The 23,376-nt window shown below is 36.0% G+C and overlaps 3 protein-coding genes across 5 annotated transcripts; 2 read left to right on the top strand and 1 right to left on the bottom strand.

Moving 5' to 3' along the window:
- Positions 1–227: 227 nt before the first annotated feature.
- Positions 228–2,671, top strand: LOC107793855 (chaperone protein dnaJ 49). Its single transcript, XM_016616300.2, has 2 exons — positions 228–1,490; positions 2,318–2,671. The coding sequence occupies exon 1, from the start codon at positions 421–423 to the stop codon at positions 1,474–1,476; it is 1,056 nt and encodes a 351-aa protein (XP_016471786.2). The 5' UTR covers positions 228–420; the 3' UTR covers positions 1,477–1,490; positions 2,318–2,671.
- A 2,002-nt stretch (positions 2,672–4,673) lies between these two features.
- LOC107793856 (LRR repeats and ubiquitin-like domain-containing protein At2g30105) lies at positions 4,674–11,967 on the top strand. The gene is made up of 10 exons (XM_016616301.2): positions 4,674–4,975; positions 5,215–5,309; positions 6,420–6,578; positions 7,679–7,789; positions 7,885–7,985; positions 10,193–10,330; positions 10,527–10,575; positions 10,734–10,799; positions 11,361–11,480; positions 11,552–11,967. The coding sequence occupies exons 1-10, from the start codon at positions 4,777–4,779 to the stop codon at positions 11,660–11,662; spliced, it is 1,149 nt and encodes a 382-aa protein (XP_016471787.2). The 5' UTR covers positions 4,674–4,776; the 3' UTR covers positions 11,663–11,967.
- An 815-nt stretch (positions 11,968–12,782) lies between these two features.
- Positions 12,783–21,934, bottom strand: LOC107793857 (ubiquitin-activating enzyme E1 1). Of its 3 annotated transcripts, none has more exons than XM_016616302.2 (7): positions 21,597–21,934; positions 20,060–20,439; positions 19,117–19,334; positions 15,243–16,037; positions 14,247–15,115; positions 13,717–14,149; positions 12,783–13,578 (listed from the first exon to the last, which is right to left on the bottom strand). In XM_016616302.2, the coding sequence occupies exons 2-7, from the start codon at positions 20,424–20,426 to the stop codon at positions 12,982–12,984; spliced, it is 3,279 nt and encodes a 1,092-aa protein (XP_016471788.2). In that variant the 5' UTR covers positions 20,427–20,439; positions 21,597–21,934; the 3' UTR covers positions 12,783–12,981. The 3 variants fall into 3 exon arrangements, with proteins under 3 accessions (XP_016471788.2, XP_016471789.2, XP_075090126.1); XM_016616303.2 differs by having other exon boundaries at positions 20,060–20,442; positions 21,597–21,917; XM_075234025.1 differs by lacking the exon at positions 21,597–21,934 and having other exon boundaries at positions 20,060–20,681.
- Between the last annotated feature and the right edge of the window lie 1,442 nt (positions 21,935–23,376).

Here is a 23,376-nt window from a genome sequence, read left to right as displayed (position 1 = left end):
TAAGGGCCTTCGTGCTTTTAATATAGTATAAATATAAATTTAACGAAGACCAAAGGGCAACCTAATGCACAAGACATGAAGACAATTTTACCGTTGCTCCAAAAAATTTAACTTTTGGAAAACGTAATTGACTAAAATTGCTTAAAAGATATTTAAGGGACTAGTTTAAACCTACCCCAAAACTTAAGTTACCATATTTATCATTGGGGGTTCTCTATGATATATAGCGACTTTTCTTTCCTCAAGATGGGGTTTGTTAGGAGAACCTAATTGGAAAACCCCAATCGTGACCGATCTGCGTCAAGGGTCCTCAAAATTCAACTGTAAGAACCAATTTCTTCTACTTTTTCGTTATACTGATAGATTTAGATCTGAATTAGATTTATTCTGTTTACGATTTTTGATTTTTTTTGAATAAATATGGATGGAAACAAAGATGAAGCGAAAAAATGCTTGAAAATAGCAGAAGATTCGATCCAATCTGGGAATCGAGAACGTGCCTTAAAATTCTTGAATAAAGCCCGTCGTTTAGACCCTTCACTTGAAATTGATCATCTTTTATCCCAAACTGATGCGACATCCCAATCTGAAAATCCTAGTTCTAATATACCCACATATGATTTTTCATCTGAAAATGGGCCCCGCCGTAGGGTTTCGGGTAGTGGCGGGTCATCAGTGGCATATAGTGAGGAGCAAGTGACAACTGTGAAAGAAATTAAGAGGAAGAAGGATTACTATGAGATTCTTGGGTTGGAGAAAAGTACTTGTAGTGTTGAGGATGTACGTAAGGCGTATAGGAAGTTGTCGTTGAAAGTCCATCCTGATAAGAATAAAGCACCTGGAGCTGAGGATGCATTTAAGATGGTGTCTAAGGCGTTTCAATGCTTGAGCGACGAGGAAAGTCGAAGAAGGTATGATCTTGTTGGTTCTGAGGAGGAGGCTGTTTACGAAAGACGTCCTCATAGGCATGCTGGTGGTGCTAGAATGAATACATTTAATGGGTTCTATGATGACGGTAATGTTGACGCGGAAGAGATTTTCAGGAATTTCTTCTTTGGTGGAATGCGTCCTGCAACGACTACTACCCATTTTAGCTTTCGCCCTAGAGTGGATGTGAGATATCAAGGACCGACTGGGTGGCTGAGGACTTTGATTCAATTGTTGCCTGTGATATTGATTTTGTTGTTGAACTTTCTGCCTTCTTCGGACCCGGTTTACTCCTTTTCGAAGTCTTATCCGTATGATCATAGGTTGACTACACAAAGAGGTGTAAATTACTATGTGAAGACTGGGAAATTTGAGCAGGAGTATCCTATTAATAGCCCAAAGCATGCGGCACTTGAAGAAAAGGTTGAGAATGATTATTACTCAATCCTTTCTCACAATTGCAGGCTTGAAATGCAGCAATTTCATTGGGGTTATCGAAGAGAAACTCCAAATTGTGACTCTCTGAAGCAGTTCCAAACAGCGGCTTGATTGATTGGTACAAGGTCCAGTTTTCTCCTTATACCTTAAAATTTTAGGCTTTCTAGTTGTAACTACTTATATTCATTTTGTTCCTTTTACTGAATTTTTTAACTTGCCCATCTTGTTTATGTGACAATGTTTGTGTCGCTACTTTTAGAACAAGTATGCTCACATTTTTGTTTTGATTCCATTGACGGTGATGTAAAGTCGAGAATAACTAATGTTTTGGTGGAATATATCTGGTTGTTGTTGTTTGTGAAAAAAGCATAATATTTAAGTAAAGAAGAATAAAGGATTGGTCACATTATCCACTTGATATTTTGGTTCATGATTCAGCTTCTTACACTGGATGATATTCAACCAGATGTTTTACAGGTCATATCTTCAGAATTGCGCCAACTATCGTTTCACATTATAGTAACTGAACTATGTGTGAATTTGCTCAAAAAACATAAATGATCGGAAGGTTAGATTTTTCGCATTCCGGTTATATGACATGCCAATCAGTCTAACTATCCAATTCTGTGTGGAGCGCAGTTGGATGTATATTAATTCCAGTTTCCTAACTTGATTTCTTGTATTAAGTTATGAGATTTTTACCTTCAAAAGGGAGATCTATAAATGATGGTTTAAGGGATGCATCAACTTTTAGTAAGAGAAGAAAAATGTAATGCTTGAGTACGATGGATTCAGAATTAAAACATTGTGGGCTTTGAGTCAGGAAGTGAGTTTTGAAATGTACATCTAATTCTATCTATACTTATTTTTTGGCACACATATATATTATAAATATGATTAGACCGGAAGCATTGGGAGATGTCTCTGACTATGATTTCTCCATCTCCTGCAGGTTCATCGCGTTTAGAGTTATGTTGATATGCTTGGCAATTCTAAGGCCAAGAAAACCTTCTTAGCAAGTAATGGTACTTAAATATAATGAGTACCAAATGTGAGCTGTTCCATTCTGGAGTTGGAAGCCTCAATGCACCAAATAGATTACAACAATACATAAATACTCAGGAGTGGAACTATTTGAATGATTCTGAATCATAATTTCTTGTTTTGACTGAAACAAATTGATACCCCTTTGCCGGAAAATTTCCGTATGTAGCTAGGTAAATTTTTTCTTATATGTATAAATACTATTATGCCGAATTCCCTTGCCTTTTTCGTTTGGTTACTTGTTTATATTTTGACTCCTTACTGAAAATCCTGGTTTTGCTACTGCAGTGATCAAATGTCCTTTTTGAATCGTTCTTCTTGCTTATTTTTTTTATTTTGGTAGCACTTGTATTCGCCTTTTATGGTTAAGAAATGCGCGACACCTGATTAAGGTTTAAATCATACATGAGATTAAAGCCTGTCACATCACAATTTTTGCACAATTGGGATGCTCATTTTTGGAAAGAAAGAAAATATGGTTAGTTGATGTATTTCTTTTTTTAATTATATAATAAGGTAGTTGATGGAAGTTTATCATCCCCTCTTGTGAGAGTTAATGATTTGAACTTAATAGGTCCTGAGGTCGAAATCTTAGCACAATTTATTTGATTTACTTTGTTCAAAATTAATTAGTATACTTATTTAGTGGATCTTTTATACATATATGGGGTCGTTTGGTAAGTGTGTATAAGAATAGTGCAGAATACAGTGTATTAGTAATGCAGATATTATTTTTTATAAACTGTTTGATGTGGTGTATTAAAAATTACAATGCATTGCATAATTTTTAAGAAAAATAGTTGTTTACAAAATTGCCATCCATATTCTCTAGCTTTAAGGGACTTTAAGAACAATTTTGTCTTTAACCATTATGATGCATGCATTAATAGCCTTGGTATTACTAATGTCATGGTTTTCTATGCATTACTTATATATAGGCTAATACCAAGTATGATGTATAACTAATGCAAATATTAATTATACATAGGTTGAAAAAATGTACCAAATAAGGTATTAGTAAACTTAATGCTTGTATTATTTTTTCTAATACCTCCTACCAAACGATCCCATAGAGTCCAAGCTAAAACTACTAAATTCGAATTAGCCAAAAGTCTTAGTGTCTGCTTGTCAATATAGTCACTTTTCTACTATTATAAACATCATAATGCATCAGTTTTCTAAAGTACTAGAATTTTGAATTTTGAACTATTCATATATATCATTAATTAATCTTAATAGTTACCTTTGTGATTCTCTTGCTCACAATTAAACTTTATGCAAACTTCTCGATCTCTAAACTCTAATGCAAATTGAATAAATAAATAAATAAAGTAGAAAGTATCTTCTTTGGATTAAATGTGTTGGACAAAAATGGTGGTTACCTCTTTTGCGTTCTTCGTTGAAAAAACTTTTGAGGATTTGTTGTAAAAAAAAATCAAGATAATACTAAAATAAACACGTTAAATTGAGAAAAGAGTTTTACAAAATTTTAAGAACCTTTTACCAAACACACTCTTTAACTGAAATTTACTATCACAAGAAACATTCACTTTGACATGATCATATACATAATTAGTCCGATATTAGCCATTCTCAAATTATCTTACCAGAACTGACCTAATCCTTTTTTTAAGACTAACTGTGATGTTATCGAAAAAAAATTGGTTTTCATGACACCAAGTCACCAACTGTGATTCCTAAGCTATTTCTAGAGATTATATGCAGTTTATTTGCACATGATAGTTATTGGTATAGAAGAAGAATGGCGGGCTTCGCCGGTAGTAGCCTCCTGAATTAGTCGACTAGCTTTTTTCCTGCAAAGCTTAGAGGAAGAGCCAAACGGGGGGACAGTTCTTCTCTCCATCGGAACCGATCGGGCAAAATAAAATTAAGATTTAACGAAAAAGAAGCAAGGCTATAGATACCATGACGATCACCCCCGATAAAAAAGAATCATTTTAAATCACTTCGTATCAGGGCCTTCAAGCATCTGAAATACGTAGTGATTGAAAATGATATAGCGTTCCTGATAGATAATGACGATTCCTTCCGATAAATAAACTTATTCAATTTTTTTTTAACCCAAATAAATTCCGCTCCCACCGTCCAATATAAACTAAATAAATAAAAGACCTATAATTTCATATCCCATTTTCATAATACAGAAAAATAATCTTACAAAAAAAATTTAGTGTTTTATTTTAAAACTTTCGGGAAATTTGATATTAAAATAAAATAAAATAATGAATTCACAAAATCAATTCACGAGGGCTGATGAGCTAGCTGCTTTCAGTTGAGGTAGAAAATTCAAAATAGCAGTGGCTAGTAATATTGTCCTTACATCAATATATATTTTCAATTCAAGAAATGGAGAAACAAAATAAAGAAATGGAGAAACAAGGAAAAAGCGATACCGATAACGGGAGCACAATAACGGTGACCGTTAAGTTCAGTGGCCGATCGTTGCCGGTGGAAATCTCCGACGAGTCCACCGTCAAAGACCTCAAGTCTCTACTTCAACCTCTCACAAATGTCCTCCCTCGCGGCCAAAAACTCATCTTCAAAGGTTACATTCTCTCAATATAACCCTATCAATTTGTGGTATAAAAATAAGCCAAGACATTTCTGTGGTTATAAATCCTGTAAAATGAGAAATTTAAAGTTAAAAATTGTTTTTAACTAAGGAGGTATGATATTCTTTTTAGACAGACCAAAAAGGAAAGTAATGCCACACAAATTAGAATTGTAGATAAGTATCATTTGAATTTGATAGTTGACAAAATTTGTGTGTTTTTTCATTGACAGGGAAAGTTTTGGTGGATGAAATGACATTGAAGTCATCGGAGGTTTTAAATGGCGCTAAGATCATGCTTATGGCTACCCAGGGTTTACACCAAGGGGTAATTCTTGATTTTTCTATACACTACTTTTGTGATTTATCTAAGGGATGGATGTAGAGTTCAACTTATGGGTTCATCAGAACCCAATAGTTTTGGCTCGGACCTTGTTTATATTCACTAAATAAGTACAGATAATTGATTTCGAACTCAGTAAATTAGATGAGTTGTGGTAGGATCCTGAACTTGAACCCATGAACTTCAAATCCTGGATCCACCTCTGATTTTTCTTCGTTCTTTTCCTTCAATTTTGCTAAAAACTTTTTTTGATGGCTTACGAACTATAAGGGATTGGGGCTTAGTTGTGTTGGTACCCTTAGTTTGTTTACATATGTTTATCATTAGAAAATGTAGAGAACCTCTAGTATTAGAAATCCTTTGATTTGTCTTAAAAGACAAATTATTGATTGCTAGAATGAAGTGGGTCTACGTGGAGCAGAATGTATATTGGAATATAGGAGACTGCAACTAGTTTGGGATTGAGGTGTAATTGATTGTTTGTCATTTGATCCAATAGCGTTATGTTAGTTAGGAATAGAATTGATAAATACCGATAACTCTCGGATAGAGTATTAGAATGGAAAGATCCATTAGATAATGATTATAAGCTTTAATCGACAGCTCAAAGTGCTTTTCTCGATAAACCAGCATTTATATATAGATGTAGGAGGATTTGTTTGGGAAGTAAGAAGCCCTTTGACATCTCTTCATCTGCAAATAATTCTCGATGTTAAAACCTAAAGCTAGGGGAGTGATCTTTGAATAGGAAAAAGAGTGGATCTGGCGGGCTTATTCGAAAAAAGCCTTGTTGTTCGGAAGATCTATCTCGTGTCTAGTACGGATTGATTCTACTCTGCAAGAAATCTGAATCATTCTCTTGTTTTCTGTGGGCTTAAATAGACATGTGCTTGTGTTGCTGGATTTTTTTATAAACTTGTTAAACCAGAATTTTCGAGTAATTAATCCATAAAAATAAATTAAAAAACCAGTGTAATTCAACCTAGTTAGATCCTGAACTTTTTGTTTTCTATATCAGAAAGTGAATTAATCCACAAATGGCAGCTTTTGAATCTGACGTCTTGAGTCATTTACCTGTTTGTGTATATCGAATAGGATGGACCGATAAGAAAGGAAGCTTTCACATTGCCCTCAATGAGGATGCCTGAAGCTACGAGACCTAAAAGAGACGTTCCTCAGGCTCCCATTTTGAAGAGCCAACTTGAACGGTGGAAGGCTACTGGCGTCATTGCATTATCAGAATGCAATCTGAAGGTAAGATGAGAAGTAACTGGCTTTGCTTTGTCCAATGACTTTGAACATTCTTGCCATGACCGATCTTTATTGTGATGGGACTAGAGATACAATGGTTGACCTAGATGTCACTTTGATTCAATCGTACATATTGGAGTCAACCTAAAATTAGTAGTATTGTTTTCTCTATTTTTTTCCCTTTTCTCCTTTCAATTCATTTCATCTAAATTATATCTAATATATTTTTCTGGCTTGACTAGGTAGATAGCCGGGCTATGCCCTTTTCTTTCGTAATCGTAATGCAAAACTGATCACTGGAATAGATATCCCTAGTATCTTTAGAAAGCTCGTAGGTGCAACTCCACCAGTACTACAGTCTATCCTTCTACGAAACAAAAAACAAAATTCTACTTCCCTCCACTATGAATAAAAGTGCAAAAACAGACGGAGTAATATGTCGTGTAGATTTCATACATTTGCTTAGAATAAAGCAAAATGACTCCATGTCGTATTTTGTCCCAATTAAAATTTTTTGCCTGAGATGGATTGAATATAATTCATTTGTTGGGAGCTTGGAGGATTAAAAGCATAATTTTCCTAATATTTGGAAACCAAAATTTTCTCTTTCCAGTTGGTATGTCTAACTCTTTCATCTGTTCAACTTATTTGTTGCAAACCCAAAACCAAAATAACCACCCAATATTTCTCAGTTGCAAGACAATAATTTTACTTTTTATCCCCAAATGATGCAAGCCAACCAGAGAAAACCAAAAGAGGAAAATCAGGTGGTTCAAACTTATGAATAAATGTTGGATTAGTACCGGAGAGAATATTTGGCCCGCGCTGATCAGATGAAATCCCATTATATATCACTTATGTGTGTACATATTGTGTATCAAGAATGAGAATATAACAACTGTCAAATGGTAAATGTTCTCTTAGCCAAGTAGTGGAACCGGGTTTGATTCTCTTTGTTCGGCCAAGATAATTTATCTGTTTTCCATTAATTTTATAATAGCATTACATATATCCTTTAACTACATTACCAGCCGGTTTTATTTTTTATTTTATTTTTATTCTTCTTGAAGATATTATTCTCATTACTCACTGGAACTTGATAGGCCCTGCCTGATGAAGTGTTGACTTGCGGACCTTCTGCAAGAGTTCTTGATCTCAGCCACAACTTGATACAACATATTCCAGCCGGGATTAATAGCTTGAGTTCTCTTCAGGTATGTTGAGCTGCCTACTTTACATTTCTTTGAAATTGCTATTAATTTACTACTTTGTGCTAGAAATTTATTTTGGTTTTCTTTCTGCTTCCCAGAAACTGATTCTCAATGGAAATGAAATTATGGATAATTCCTTAAGCTGGGAAGGGCTAGCTTCTTTAAAAAGTCTTATGGTTCTTTCTTTGAACCAAAACAAGTAAGTCCCACCTGTTCCTCATAAATTCCCTCAATGAATGAATAACAATGAAAACTGCTACCCCTTTGGATGAGACGACATAAAAGATAACTTTGACATCTACTTTTTGTTTATCAACTTTTAATATCCTTGCTATACAATCGTTACTGACTTCCAATTCTCTTCTCACTTGATTATAAAGAGGCTACTTACTGACTACATCTTTCTCTAACCCTCTTATCAGCATTATGTACTTATGTTAGCCCGTCCGTTGCTTGATACGTGAAACCTTTCATCTTGTTGTTGTAAAAGTAGTGATAGTTTGCTTTGTCAATCTCTTGAATTAAAAACATATAAAAGAAGGGGGATGAGAAAATTATAAATTGTCTACTTTAACATTAAAAAAAGGATAAAATTATAAAATCTCTTTGATCATTATTAAAAGAAGTATAAATTTTCTTTCCATGTATAGTTCAAAACTAAAAAAGGAAAATTTGTTCACGTTTTTCTGTCGAATATACTTGTTTCTTTGGATTTTTATGAGTATTTATTGATAGCAAGTTACTTTTGGAGAACTTATGAAAACGTATCTCGAGATTGTCTAAGATCATGGTCAGTCAAATATTTAAGTAGGTTTACTTTTACATATTAATTTATACTAAGTTTATTTGAAAAACAATCACCCAGTGAGTTCCCACAAGTGGGGTCTGGGGAGGCTAGAGTGTACGCAGACCTTACCCCTACCCCGGAGAGTAGGGAGGATGTTTCCGAAAGACCCTCGGAAGACGAAAAGAGACAATATATTAGTATCATCAATAGAACCATAGGAATAATAGCAACATAATAAGAACCAGAAAATAGATGAAAAACAATAACAAAAACCAGTGAATAAGGCCCGGTATTACGAAAACGGAAGAATAGCGTGGACACAACAATAATTGCTAGCAGCCTAGGACAAAACCTTATCAGACCAGCCTCCCACCCGGAACGAAGTAGAAAAATGCTCAGCTACCTCCTAACCTACCACCCTAATGCTCGACCTCCAAACCTTCCTGTTAAGGGCCATGTCATCGAAATCTGAAGCAACGCCATGTCCTACCTTATCACCTCTCCCCAATACTTCTTAGGCCGCCATCTCCCTCTTCTCGAACCCACTAAAGCCAACCATCTAAGCCTCGCTTCCCGCATCTTGTCATCCACAGGGGCCACACCCACCTTCTCCCGAATATCTTCATTCCTAATCTTATCCATCCTAGTGTGCCCGCACATCCACCTCAACATCCTCATCTCTGCTACTTTCATCTTCTGGATATGTGAGTTCTTAACTGGCCAACACTTTGCCCTATACAACATGGCCAGTTTGACCACTGCTCTATAAAACTTACATTTGAGTATCGGTGGCACTTTCTTGTCACACAGGACTCCAGATGCTAACCTTCATTTCATCTACCCCACCCCTATACGTTGTGTGACATCTTCGTCGATCTCCCCTTCCCCCTGGATAACCGACCCAAGGTATTTGAAACTGCCTTTCTTGGGGATGACCTGTGATCCAAGCCCGCTTAGTATATTAATTTATTCTAAGTTTATTTGAAATGTGTCATATGTCATGCAATGATTGGCTGTGTTCTATTTCAATGATAAATTGTTTTCAAAAAGAAATTATGGAGCTTTTTAATTGGGACTTAAGGTATTTTGTTTCAAGTGCCGAATCTGGTCATCAGACATCCCCTTAGGTAAAGTAAAAAAGCATTCTACTGTGTTCTTGATCAAATATACATTCTAACGTGTAATATTCATCACTTTTACTTACTAGCAGTTCATGATCAGATGTGTTGGAATGGAAGAGATGTTCTTAGTGGTAAACATTTTGAAGGTTTGCACAGATAACTGAAGGCAGTTAGACTATGGATATGAGTCCAAATACTGCTTTTTGGCGGAATTGTTTCAAGGCAAAATATAATCATAAAACTGCATTATTTATTGACTTGGACTCAAATGTGGATGAGAACTGAATAAAGCTGTCAATCGTTGATACACAAAAGTCATGGTATTGATTTTGTTTGGCCAGTGATATTCAGATGCTGTTTCGTGTTACATTTGTGTTTTCAGATACGGCATACTCTGTTTACCAATTTCAACCATTTGACATGTGCATTATTTTCCGTTTAAAGGACTCTTGTATCATTATGTCAACTAGTCTTTTCTTTTTGGAATGATTTATGCAGCATTGCAACACTACCTCCTGAGATTGGGGCTTTGACCAGTTTGAGACAGCTTTATGTTGCACATAACAAGTTAACATGTCTCCCATCTGAAATAGGTCTGTTGACTGACCTTGAGGTTTTGAAAGTTAACAACAACAGGTAATATAAGTGCTTGAAATTTTGATTTTTCACAAGTTTACTTCTCATAATTTTTAGTGTTAAGCTTTTTGTCTTAACCTTTTCCTGTGGACATGGATGTTTAGAGAATCAGTTTTTCTTTTTGTAATCTTTTATTTTTCTTAGCAATGATAAGAGCCAACATTCTAGATTTGTAAGCTTAAACTTCCAATTGCAGGATACACACTATTCCGGAAAGTATAGGGGGTTGTGCTTCTCTGATTGAGGTAAAAAAAAGGAGGGGTTTTCCCTTTACTCATTTGTCTACTTTTCTTGCATTAATTGGAATCATGAAATTCAAAATATCGGCTAAATCAAGATCCAGCATTTAATGGTTTATACGATGTTACCTTATGTACATATAACCTGATTCATCATGGTGTAGGTTGATTTTTCATCTAATCTTTTGGTGGAGTTGCCAGAAACAATTGACAAACTAAAGGACTTAAAGGTCTGTCTGCATCTATTTGTTTTTGCATTTTTCTTTGTCTTGTTATGCAATATTTTCTTTTGAAGTGTGTTTTGAAGATAGCACTTCAGTTTATAGTTACTTTGGTGCAGTTTAGAAAATAACTTGCTAACGGCTGACAAATTAGCTACTAGCTAGATATGCTCAAGTACTGGTTGATAGAGTAACCACAAAGTATCGGAGAATAATGTAACATACGAGGAGCTATCTAAAATAGATCATGACATGCATTGACATGTATATACTAGAAGATTCAACTATGACATTTTAAACCAAACTGAGTGATCTACTGCCATAATCTGCTGTTTTTATTAGTAATACACTGTTTTCTGCACTAAGAGCACAACACGTGATGTGTGGGTTAGGCGCAAGTCACAAGTTTGAACCCTTCCACATACAAAAGTCTATTTAAGTGGAGAAGGGAGAGACACTCATTATCCACCGAGTTTCAAACCGTGTCTTTTTGGCAAGATGGCCTCTTTTACCTGCACAGTGTGCTCCTGCCGAATTATTTGCGTGGTTCATGTTCTGATTACTGTGCAGGCACTTTATCTTAAAAACAACGGGCTCAAATCGCTCCCGAGCAGCATATTCAAACTGTGCACAGAACTCTCAATACTGGATCTCCATGGCACTGAAATAACCATGGATGTTCTTCGCCAGGTATTCAATTTTTTACTACATCATGTTGTGACCTATATCGGTTTGCTTCTCACAATTTCCAAACCTCACAGCTTGAAGGATGGGAGAATTTTGATGAGAGAAGACGCTCGAAGCATCAGAAGCAATTGGAGTTCAGAGTGATCAGCTCAGCCAAATTTGATGAAGGAGCTGATAAAAGCTGATAGGCCAGACAAATTGCTCGGTTTATATAGACCCTGACATGCATTTGCATAGTTAATCCTGGCAAACCATACAATAGAATCATTTAGCATCTATTGAGATACTAAAAGGAATTTTGAAGCTAAAAACCAAAGTAGATCAAGAAAATGTAATGATTTCGATGCTTTATGTTTTAGATTCTTGAGAAAGAGCGAAAGCTTCGGGAGTAAAGTTTGTCTAATAGTAGAAAAGAAGAGACTAGACTGGAGTGCCTAAAGTACACCTTGAGTCTCTGCATAGTGAATGAGATGAATTCCAGTTCAATATACCAAAAGTTTGCAATTCTATCGTGATACAGTGAAAATGTTTGGCGCAGTTCCAAGAAAACGATGATGAAATTGTAGCCTTTTAGTTTTATGTTAAATTTCTGAAGAGATTTTCATTTTTACACGTAAAATAAATTAAACACAAGAGATCTTAAATTTAAATGCAAGAGTTTATTGTCAAATCTCCAAAAGTAAACCATGCCAAGTTCATCAATCTAAGGGTGCGATTTAGTGATAAATGAAGTGGACGCAAACGTTGGAGATAAAGGTACCAATTCCAATGTAGAAACAAAAATATCATTCGCTCTGTCCAAATTTATGTAGTTTTCCTTTTTAGTTTGTTCAAAGAGGAATGTCACCTTTTCATATTTAGAAGAAAAAATCAAACGTTTAAATTTCTCTTTTATCCTTAATGAGATGGTTTACACAAATTTCAAATGATTATTTTAGACCACTAGTTCTAAAGATTTTCTTTTTTTAAACTCCATGCCTAACCACATTGTGCCATATAAATTGCGAAAGAGGGAATCGCAAACTTCAACGGGCAGATATACCCAACACTTGTTCTAATGAGATATAGCAGCTACCTTGTGAAAAAGTCAAATGTGCACAAACTAGCTGGAATACCACTGGTAACAAAAAACCAACTTTTAATTTATAGCACATAAGTCAGAGAACTAATTTCTCTAACCGAAAATAAGTCAAACTATGCTTATATATTATATAAAATCAAAAAACACCGAAAAATGCTTAATCCTAGCTGCCACATGTATAAAATATCATGTAAGTTATAGACACGGCAGAACAATAACTGAACATAACGCATACTATATGCAACAGGAAAGTAGGTTCAAAATATTGGGCACCATCAAGTAATATATGAGGATCAGAGTTGCTATGAAAAGAAATATCTCCGTGTATCTTACATTATTAGAACATCGGGACAGGAGTATAGTGCATACAAGTTGTATGAACCTAAACTTTGAACAAATAGGGGAATCGATAACCAAGAAAATTTAACGGAAATATACGGACACCAGAGGAATATCAACGTCGTTATCTTCATCATCTTCACAGGCAACAACAACATCCAAGTGACGGCGATATGGTGGTAGCTCCACCTTGGCCACGTCCCTCGCCAAATCTACTACCTTCTTGTCCATTCGTTCCTTGTGCCGGGGGAACATGCTGTTAAAGAGCAGGCAGCTTCCACATGAAATGCTGTAAGCATTCAGTCCCTTGTCTGCAAGCCATTGGATTAGTTCTCTCAATGTAGGATTGTCCTTGATGACCCACCTATCCCAAACAGTCCAGCTCATATCTTGATGTTTGACAACCTTGGGCGGTACCGGCTCAGCCATTGAAAAAAGAGGTAGAGCAAGGTTGGCAAACGTGTTCCGGTAGTCCTCCAGTTTGTGGCCCCCATCTAGAACCTTATACAGCTCAAGGCAAACCAAACCCGTTGCCATCGCAGTAGTAGTCGCGATTGCAGGAATGATCCTCCCCGCGATAAACTTAGCTTTCAGCTTGTCAACTTCAGGGATACTGTAGTTTCTCGCCCTCATGTTAGCAAGTGCAGCTATAAGATCCATGTGATAATTAGTGTCATCGTCCTGCTCAACATCAACAAAAACATCAGTAGCCGAAGTAATCTAGCTGAAACTCATGCAATTTATACGCTACACTATTAGGAGGAATTTCATGCAAAAAGAATACACAATATTCAAGTTGGAATATATCGAAATTGAGACCTTCTCAAATTGAATAGGTTTCATCCTGAAGCCTGGTGTTAGATTCTTCCTATAGTGCTCCAACTTTGATATAAGTTCATCGATGACAGCAGCATCATCTATAGAAGCTGTAGAGAGACTAGTCGCCTTCTCATCAGTCACAATTTTCGCATCTTTTTTCGGTTGAAAATCTGGGACCATAACCTTGTCCACTGCTTCACTCAGTTTCTTTGGGTGCTTAGCCCAATCGGGAATAGGTATACCAAATGTCTCAGCACGTAAAATGGATGCAGCCATGATAAAATGGAGATGACTAGGGTCGGTAGAAGAGAACTGCAAGGGATGAGGGAAGCGCTTAGGAGCAGACCAAAAGGGGGCTCCAGAACTGGTCATAGCATCCTCAGGGAAAGTGAAAATCAGTTGTTTTACTCTGTTTGCAAAATAATCTTCAAACCTGGAAAAAGAACAAAGGTCAGAAACTGCAGAGATAAAGGCACCACTATGATAGTTAAACACAAAAAGGACGAAAGCAAAATGGTATCACGAATTACTTGAGGCGTGCCCATGCAATGCAATCTTCAAAGGTTTCACAGCTTTCTAGATCAAGGCACTCCAGAACACGCTCCAAATTGTCTCTGGCTTGAGCATCACCAGCATTTGTTTGTGCAGATGTATATTCACTTGGATTAGAAAGATAAGCATTAACTTCGGCTGGTATTTTCTCGAGCAGACCCTCAAATTCGGACCGTGCCCATGTCAAACAATGATCAATATTATGTGGGAAGGAGTGCAAAGTGCACATTGGTGCTTGTTTCTCTGGAGGATCTCTTGATGCACCATAATTCTCAGTCAGATGGGGAATCACCATCTGAGTGTTACATTTGGCACCAAGGGTTCCTGATTCAAGCAGTGGCTTCTGAAAGTACAAGCATCTCTGATCGACATAAAGTCTTGCATTGATATTGTCAAGTGCATTTATAACCACACTAAGATTCTCCCAGAAAGTGTCATCAAACACATTTTCAGTTTCAGGACCCACACGGTTCTGCAAAGCTTCAACTTGAAGCTGGGAATTTATCGATGCTGCAGCTGTAGCAGCAACAGTGGATTTTGCCTGGCCAATGTTCCAATCACGGAAGAGAAATTGTCTACTAAGGTTACTCTTCTCAATCACATCATCATCAGTGACTGTCAGTTTCCCTTGTTTGTTGCATGAAACTCCCATTAAAGCCAAGTTCTTCAGGAACTCACAGCCCAGGGCACCTGATCCCACCAAGAACACCTTCGCATCTTCTAGTTTCTTCTGGAATTTATGCCCAAACACTGAGATTTGGGCATCATAACGTGTATTTAATGGCTTGAGATCACTAGGATCCAGTGGCTCAGTTGGAAGTGATTCCACGGAGTCAAAGTAGAAGAACTGTTAACAAATTAAAGAGAATTGGTGAAAATGGTGCAGGGGGAGAAGGGAAGGATTAAAAAAGAATCTCCAAAAAATCCAGGAACTATGATAACAATGCAATGGACAGAATAACAGCAATTGTCACCTGAAAAAGTGGATGAAACTTCCCAGAGCAAGCCTTAACAACCTCCTGCCCAACAATACCCCCAAACATTGCAGCCATGGGATTAAGTTCAGCACCTGCACCAGAAGAAAATTGCTGTAAAAGTTTAGGGTTTATATCTTCCAATTTCCCCTCTCCCCTGCTTTCATTTAAATCAGTCGCAATAGTTATCAGCCTCTGAGCATCATCTTCTGAACCAGCAAGAGGAAACCGTGCCAATTCAGATCTGAACTTGTCTAATGCTTGGAATGCCAAATGCAGCAGAGGCGGCCGGTCAAACTTCGAGAAATCACTAAGAAGAAAATCGCCAGGATCCCTGATAGCCTCTCTCAATGTCTTAAACTTCAAAAGTTTGGGCTGCTTCACCTGAGTGACAATACCACCTCTCTCATAGGGACCGAAGTTTGTTGTGTCCTCGTCGAGGGTAAAGGAATAAGGTCTTGCACTTCTAATTTTTCTTGGCTTCCCATCATTAAGTTCTGTCATGCCCCGAACTTCTGAGAACACAACTAGGTCCCCATCCTGAAACTCAAGCCTTTCATCATCCACACACGAAACAAGGGCAGGGTTATCATTACTAATTGATGCAATGATGCCCGTATGAGGTTCTTCACCATCTACATCAAAAACTGTGAATTCAGGGCCAAAATCACAGAAGACATAACCAAATAGACCTCTCACTTCAGTTCTGATAAATGCTATAGGGGGTTGATGATTGTGGCAGTAACCGCTGAACTCCAGTGCATCCTCTAAGCTGGTGTTAGTAAATACCACAGCCTGCATTGAAATAATATAGGGAGTGTCGGCAGGAAATTATGATGTCAGTCATAGTAGAACTTTTACCAGCCCTACATCCAAATGAAAAGCAAAAGGAGATGAAAGATTTAGCAAATTGATATTCCTCAACAGGAACAAACTGCAAGAATCTGGCATGATTTAAGGCAGCAAGTGCACACTACATTCCCAAAAGTCCCAAAGCTTATAAAAATTCTCTGGTTGAACAAATTTGTTTCAATGGGCTAAGTCATGTCTCCTTATACAAAAATACTACCACAAAACGCACAAGTCAATTTGGATACTCAGGCAGCACCAGCCAAAAGTCATAGTAGCAGTTGTAGTACACATCGACATGAAAATATGCAAATGAATGCAGCATCACAAGATGTGAGCGAATCCACTTTTACAATTACAATTATAAACTATGCCTCAGTCCCGAGCAAGTTACGGTCGCTATACAAATCCTCACTGACCATGTTTCTCCATTTTAAATTCATTTCAAGCCAGCATAAGGATACAAACATGCTTCTAAAATTGTGCCATATTGTATCCTAACTTCAACTTGAATCTTTAGGGTAAGATTTCTTGTACGAGTTCATCCCTTCTTCCTCCTGTTTCATTCTTTCTTTGGATTGATTATATCTGTCTTCCTTTGAATCAAATCTTGTTGGGACTATTAATTAGTAGGTTCTTGCATATTTGTTTGGAATTTGACTAATTATATTTGTTATCTCATTCATTCTTTAATTCTATCGATATTGTCCTGGGGTTTGAATGATCGTTGGTGATAACAACAATTCAAGTTATGTTAAATACTTGCGTTTTTAATTATTCTAATCTATAAAATTCCTTTATTCTTTCTTAGTGGCATATTTGTTATGTTCTGCTAATTTGTGGTATCAGTCTACAGACATCAATCATGTACAATTTCCACCTTTCAGAAAAGTTCGAAGAATCAACCTGAGTTTGATCAGTAACCAAAATCCATAAAACCGAGGGATCTCTACCAAGAAAAATGTGTGAGCATGATTCAGATAACAACTATTATTAATTCAAAGAAGGATCCACAATAATACTATGTCAAGAGGTGAATAATAGTCTAGTTGGACAATTTGACTGTATTACCTCACAAGATAAACATTCCTACAACAACAACAACCCAGTATAATCCCACTAGTGGGGTCTGGGGAGGGTAATGTGTACGTAGACCTTACCCCTACCCTGAGGTAGAGAGGATGTTTCCGATAGACCCTCGGCTCCCTCCCTCCAAGAACTACCCACCTTGCTCTTGGGGTGACTCGAACTCACAACCTCTTGGTTGGAAGTGGAGGGTGCTCACCACTAGAGCAACCCCTCTTGTCATAAGATAAACATTCCTCCGATCCCAAATTGCATCACTTGGATGACTTTCACGAGGAGACCAAGATGAAAGGTTGAATGTCATTCATTCTAATCTGGTAACTATATGCTAAAATAGTTGTTGCAAGATGCGTAATGCATGTCAAATAAAACAAACCATATGCACTAGTAGCATTAGTGGTTAATTAGACTGTATGAAGATGGTAGAATTCACAGAGGCCATTCTTCGCGGATGGACGTAAGCAGAAAGTAGGTCAATGAGAATCAGGTGGAGTATTAGTTGATAAAGGTGATTGTAAATTTCAACACATAGGTCTACGGTCTACCTTTTTATCTTCTAGCATCTCAGAAATGCAATAGCATCAACCTTTGTTTGTGTGTGTGCATGGGTGTTTTTTTTTTTTTTTTTTGGGGGGGGGGGGGGTTGTTAAGTCATAAGTGACAGCCACCTTTTGCACGAAGATAAATACATATTTACACAACCCCTTAAACTTATCAAGATATCCCATTTAAGCACCTTATCTCAGGATGTGACCAAACTGAACACCTAATGTTACTTCAAACTGTGTCTATTAAACATACACTGCTGACATGGTAGTGTGGGTGATCTACACCGCTCTTAAGAAGCGTGAAATGACTTCAAATTGTGTTAAAATGGGCCCAATGAAACGTGTCAGCACAAGAAAAAATATATAGCTATTTTCCTTTTAATTACTTTCTTCTCCATCTTCTTCTCTCTTACTGGAAAATCCTCAAAGGCAAAGCTCACCTTCTTCACTAAAACAAGAAGCTGCAGAACAACATCGCCTAAAATTTCATGGTACTACCAGGCATCCCCTGCTCACTCATCCTCTTACAGTGATTTTCCAGAATCTCTAGCCAAAACTATCACTTCTAAATCAGAATCCATGTCGACCCAGTCAAATTCCGCTGACCGCCAACAAAATGCAAACACGACTACACCACTCTCCACCGGTCAATACAAGCCCCGCCTTCTTAAAAAAAAAAAAAGAATTTCCAATACTGATTACCTTCAACTGGACATATCCATTTTTCTTCAACCACCCCTAACACCTAAGATCGCTTGCAGATTTGAGCCTCGAATCTTTGTTGATATAATCTGTAGTGGACCAATTCGTTTTGTTTCAATTTTCAGCTTTGAGCTGCTTGAAATGGGAAGAAGGTGCTGAATATTTTTAAAACACATATGCGGTGGTGCCACTGCCATGGAGTAAAAGAACCAAAACTGGAGAAAAGAGCCAGCAGACGAAGGAAGGGAGGAGGGAGAAACATTGGCATGCAAAAAGTGTAATTTTCTTTTTTGAAAAAGGTAACAAAATGCAAAAAGTGTAATTTTAAGCCACGTGTTTTTGTTTTATTGGTTACTCTGCCAGGGCTCCCCGTGTAAATTGCACGCATCTAATTTTTTTTGGCCAGCTGCTATGAAAGGGTTTAATAGACACAGTTTTAAGTGACATCAAGTGTTCAATAGGTCACACACTGACATAAGATGTCTAAATGGAATATCTTGACAAGTTTAAGCGTCCGTCTGTGTATTTGGCCTACTTTTAATTTGAACCATGAGCTTCCAAAAAGTCTATATCACATATTTTAGATAAAAATCTACATAACAAGCTAGTGCATCAGTAATAACAAATAGTTTTCCATGAACAACCAAACTTCTCGTGAAAAAAGCTAAAAACCAAAGCAGGCACCTCACCTGGAAATCAGAAAGCTTTTCCTTGTTCAATTTTGTAGTCAAAGTTGAGACAGCTACAGCATTGTTGAGCTCCTGTAGCTTTTGAACAGAAGCAAGTGCTCTGTTCTTACCAACATCACTCTCCGAGAAAATAAAATTGCTCGACAGATCCCACAACTGCACTTCTCCTTCATCATGCAGAGTCACAGACTTTACACCAGCAAGTATAAGATTCTTTGCTGCAATCATGTGGAAATACAGAATCACACAAAGGCAAAGAGACACTAAAATACCAAATATACCTATATTGACATGACTCCACCAAAAAAAAGTTCAGAATTCGATCATATATAACCTACACTTATTGCTATTGCGATGTTAATAATTACAGGTATATCCAACTTATGCAACATCCTTTTTTTGCATTACATGTACTTTTTAATGCTTCTTCTTCATTTGTGCTTATCATCACTAAAACGTGTTCTTTAATTGGGCTTTATGCTTACAGCTCATAACTTATGAAACACCTGATAAACACATCCAAGACTAAGCTCCATGTTAGTAGAAAAGTCAACAAAACAGAACTTCCTGATTCAGAACTCAAAATCTAAGTCTACATTACAAGATGTTAAAAAAACACAAATGAACACAGGATTAAGAAAAGGGGCAGCCCGCTGCACAAAGCATCAAGCGTTCATGCAAAGGGTCGCACCCTAATGAGTGTGATGTAGACAGTCTACCCCGATGCAAGCATTAATGGCTGATCCCACGGCTCGAACCTGTGACCTATAGATCACACGGGAACAACTTTACTGTTGCTCCAAGACTCCCTTTCGAACACGGGATTTTAAAAAAAAAAAAAAAAAAGGTAACATAATTATGGAATCAACAACCTATAGAACACAGGATAAATTCGGAAACCTTAAAAAATCGACAAAAATCATTAAGGAACAATAGTCCATACCTGTTTCAGCACCAAGCCCTTGGATCCCGGAGACAAGAACATTAGAAGCAAAAAGCCGCCGCATAGTTTCACGACCATACACAGCAAGCTGTCGGCTGTGGAGATCCTCATCAATATCATGCGGATTTCCATCATCAAATGCCATTTCTGTTACCGACTGTTCACCGGCACTACTGCTGCTAGCGTTACCCTTAAAATTATTGCCTACAATCTTGTTAGTACTGCAACCGCTGGTATTCTCTTTGGCACCGGAAGAGATCACGCAACTAATTCTATGCTTTTTGAGAACTCTCTCTGGATCACAGCTGCTACTGTTACCGTCACCGTCAACTACCACGCCTTCTGCAGATCTCTTTCTAGGAAGCATATAGTGCAATAAACTGCTAAAAACTCGGCGAAAACCCATAAAGACAACCAAAATCAGAAAACAATTCAATAAATCAAGATCAGGAGACGTAACGTGCAAAAACTCAACGACGATGATAGGAATTATCAGATCAACAAAGATACCTAACCCTAACGCAGTAAATAGTTTCATTTGCAATTTATTCCAAACATAGTATATCAAGCAAAGAAGCTTATATCCCAACAAGAAAAGGCATACCATATCTTTTCATCTTTTATATCCTAACAGCAATAAAGGGAAACAGTGTCATCTGCAATTGATTCCAAATACAGTATATGAAGCAAAGAAGCTTGCACCACAGAGCAAAAGCATAATTTGTATTTGTTCTCTCAATCACAAAGATAAAATAGTGTATAAAATAATGTCACTTGCAATTGATCCAAACACAATATATTAAGCAAATAAGCTTGCATCGCAAAGACAAAAGCATCATTTTTTTTTCTATCAGCATAATTTGTTTTCTATCTTTTTTTTTACCTGAATAACAATGGACTGAACCTCAGTAGATTGTGACAGCAAGAAAGATAAAATAGTGTCATTTGCAATTGATTCCAAACACAGTATGTCAAGCAAATAAGCTCGCACCACAGAGTACAAGCATGATTTGTATTTTTTAGCTAAATCTCAGTGGATCCTAACAGAGCGTCAAAAATATATAGTATATTTTTTTTAAAAGGTCATTTGCAATTGATTGAAAACACAATATATCAAGCAAATAAACTTGCACTGCAAAGACAAAGGCATAATTTGTTTCCTATTCTCACTTTTAACACAAATGAAGAGCTTAATCTCAGTAGATCTTCACAGCAACAAAGATAGATAGTGTCATTTGCAATTGATTCCAAACACAGTATAAAGAAGCTTCCACCGCAAGGACGGAAGCATTATTTGTTTTCTATTTTTCTTTGTTTATACTACTAACACAAATAACAAATAGCTGACATAATATAGTATAATTTGCAATTGATTCCAAAAATACAGTATATAAAGCAAAGAAGCTTCCACCGCAAACACAAAAGCTCGATCCGTTTTCTATTTTTTTTATTTTTTTTATTTTAACTACGAACAGCAAACAGTCTCGGATCGTGAAAGCAAATTTAATAAAAAAATATGATTAGATAGAGAAATTACCGATCGCAGCGGTTGAGAAGAAATGAATGGAATATGTGCGGAGATCAGTGTGGAGAAGAATTTTCATTCGTGTGGAGAAAAAAGAAGCTTCGAAAGGAAGGGGTTGAGAGGTATTTATAGATTTACAGGTGCCTAAGCGGCTAACTATGGCGAAATGGGTAGCGTTTCCATTACGTGCATCGAGAAAGGAAAGCGAAAAGGTTGACTGCTGTTTTCGTTCTAGAAAGTACCAATTTGGAGAAAATGGTGACAATCCGAAGCACCACGCATTCACAAGTTTATCAAATCCAAATTTATTTTATTTTCAGAATAAGAATGAACAAATGTCAAGAGCATGTACTAGTATCATTTTATATGGCACTATTTAATTTGAAAAAACTTTATTACTTAATTTTTTTACTTTAATGTGTATATTTGTATCTATCTATCTATATTATTATAAAAGTACGAATACAATATCGGTTTATAAAAATAATCTTATAATATTAAGTATAATAGCTTATAATAAAAGGACATAATCGAAATTTTAGATATTAGCCTTATAATTCTATTAGTTTTAGGACATAATACTACACGTTAGAAATCTTACATGATTACCTTTAGGAATTCTAATAGTATAATCACTTTTGGGCATAGACATATAATACTACATGTTAGCATGTATACCTAATACATTTAGGAACACATTATGTTTCCTTTTAATATATTTATTTTCGGGGTAGAGACATATTTTTAGTCATGTAATCCTATTACTTTTAGGATATATTTCTTAAAAATTCTTATTACTAATTTAATTTGAGAATGCATTATATTGTCCAAATTCATTAGAAAAAGGAGAGCATATATTATTATAAAAGCACAAATACAATATTAATAGACCAAAATAGCCCTAAAATATTAAACGAAAGAACTCGTAGATTTTGGGTGTGTTTGAATTCAGCCTCTCGTTACAAGAATTTGATCGACGGGTCATGCCAATTCCATACGAATCAGTACTGAAAAGCATGTGCCCAAAAGAAATATAAAAATAAAAAATAAAAGTCGTGAAAGGACATGACTGCAATAACCTATTTTTTTGACTACAATACCTTCTATGCTAATTTTTAATATTTAAAATTTTAAAATTAATAAATTTTTGTCTATTAAATTCTTATTAAAAATATGTAGGAAGGTTTGATGAAATCAATTTCATAAGAATCCTTCGTATTGGCAATTCATTACCACTCCATAATGTTCAATACCAAGAAAAATAAAAGTAATATTAAATGAATTGCATAAAGAGTTGAAATTGAGGGGAAAAAAACACCTCCACTATAATATATTTTTATATTATATGTGAACTATTTTTTAACTCAAGTAATATTTTTTATCAATTTTTCGTGTAATATTAAAAAATACTCAATTATTAAACAACAACTAAGAAAATATTTAAGAATATAAATATGTAAGAAAGAGAAAAAAAATGGTCGGTAAGAGTCAATACCACTAATGATTCTACGAACATAAAAATCTAAAAGTGAAATCTCATATCAATCTTTTACTCTTTGAAAATAAAATTTATGATGGATAAAATTATAGTTAAAATTAAATATTCAAAATAAGAGATGAACTAATATTAAGATCTGAATCAACATAGAATAAATTATTTTTATGTTAAAATTAAATAATTAAATCTTTTAAATGATTATTTAGCAAGAAAATCCAATTCAATTATTTTTAAAATCCATCATATGAGTAAAATTCTTATTCAAGTTAAAAAAAATCTTAGGGTATATAAATG

This window comes from Nicotiana tabacum, chromosome 17, assembly GCF_000715075.1.
Source record: "Nicotiana tabacum cultivar K326 chromosome 17, ASM71507v2, whole genome shotgun sequence".
NCBI classification, from domain to species: Eukaryota; Viridiplantae; Streptophyta; class Magnoliopsida; order Solanales; family Solanaceae; genus Nicotiana; species Nicotiana tabacum.
The sequence above is the reverse complement of the archived record's forward strand: the minus strand, read 5'-3'. Positions and strand labels throughout refer to the sequence as shown.

Coding starts and splice junctions, on each gene's coding strand:
- LOC107793857 (XM_075234025.1), bottom strand. CDS start 20,666: ATGGTATGCCTTTTCTTGTTGGGATATAAGCTTCTTTGCTTGATATAC. Junction 16,038..19,116: donor AAAAGCTTTCTGATTTCCAG/GTGAGGTGCCTG, acceptor ATTTCAATGCAG/GCTGTGGTATTTACTAACAC. Junction 15,116..15,242: donor AGTTTCATCCACTTTTTCAG/GTGACAATTGCT, acceptor ATTTGTTAACAG/TTCTTCTACTTTGACTCCGT.
- LOC107793855 (XM_016616300.2), top strand. CDS start 421: ATGGATGGAAACAAAGATGAAGCGAAAAAATGCTTGAAAATAGCAGAA.
- LOC107793856 (XM_016616301.2), top strand. CDS start 4,777: ATGGAGAAACAAAATAAAGAAATGGAGAAACAAGGAAAAAGCGATACC. Junction 4,976..5,214: donor CCAAAAACTCATCTTCAAAG/GTTACATTCTCT, acceptor TTTCATTGACAG/GGAAAGTTTTGGTGGATGAA. Junction 5,310..6,419: donor CCCAGGGTTTACACCAAGGG/GTAATTCTTGAT, acceptor TATATCGAATAG/GATGGACCGATAAGAAAGGA.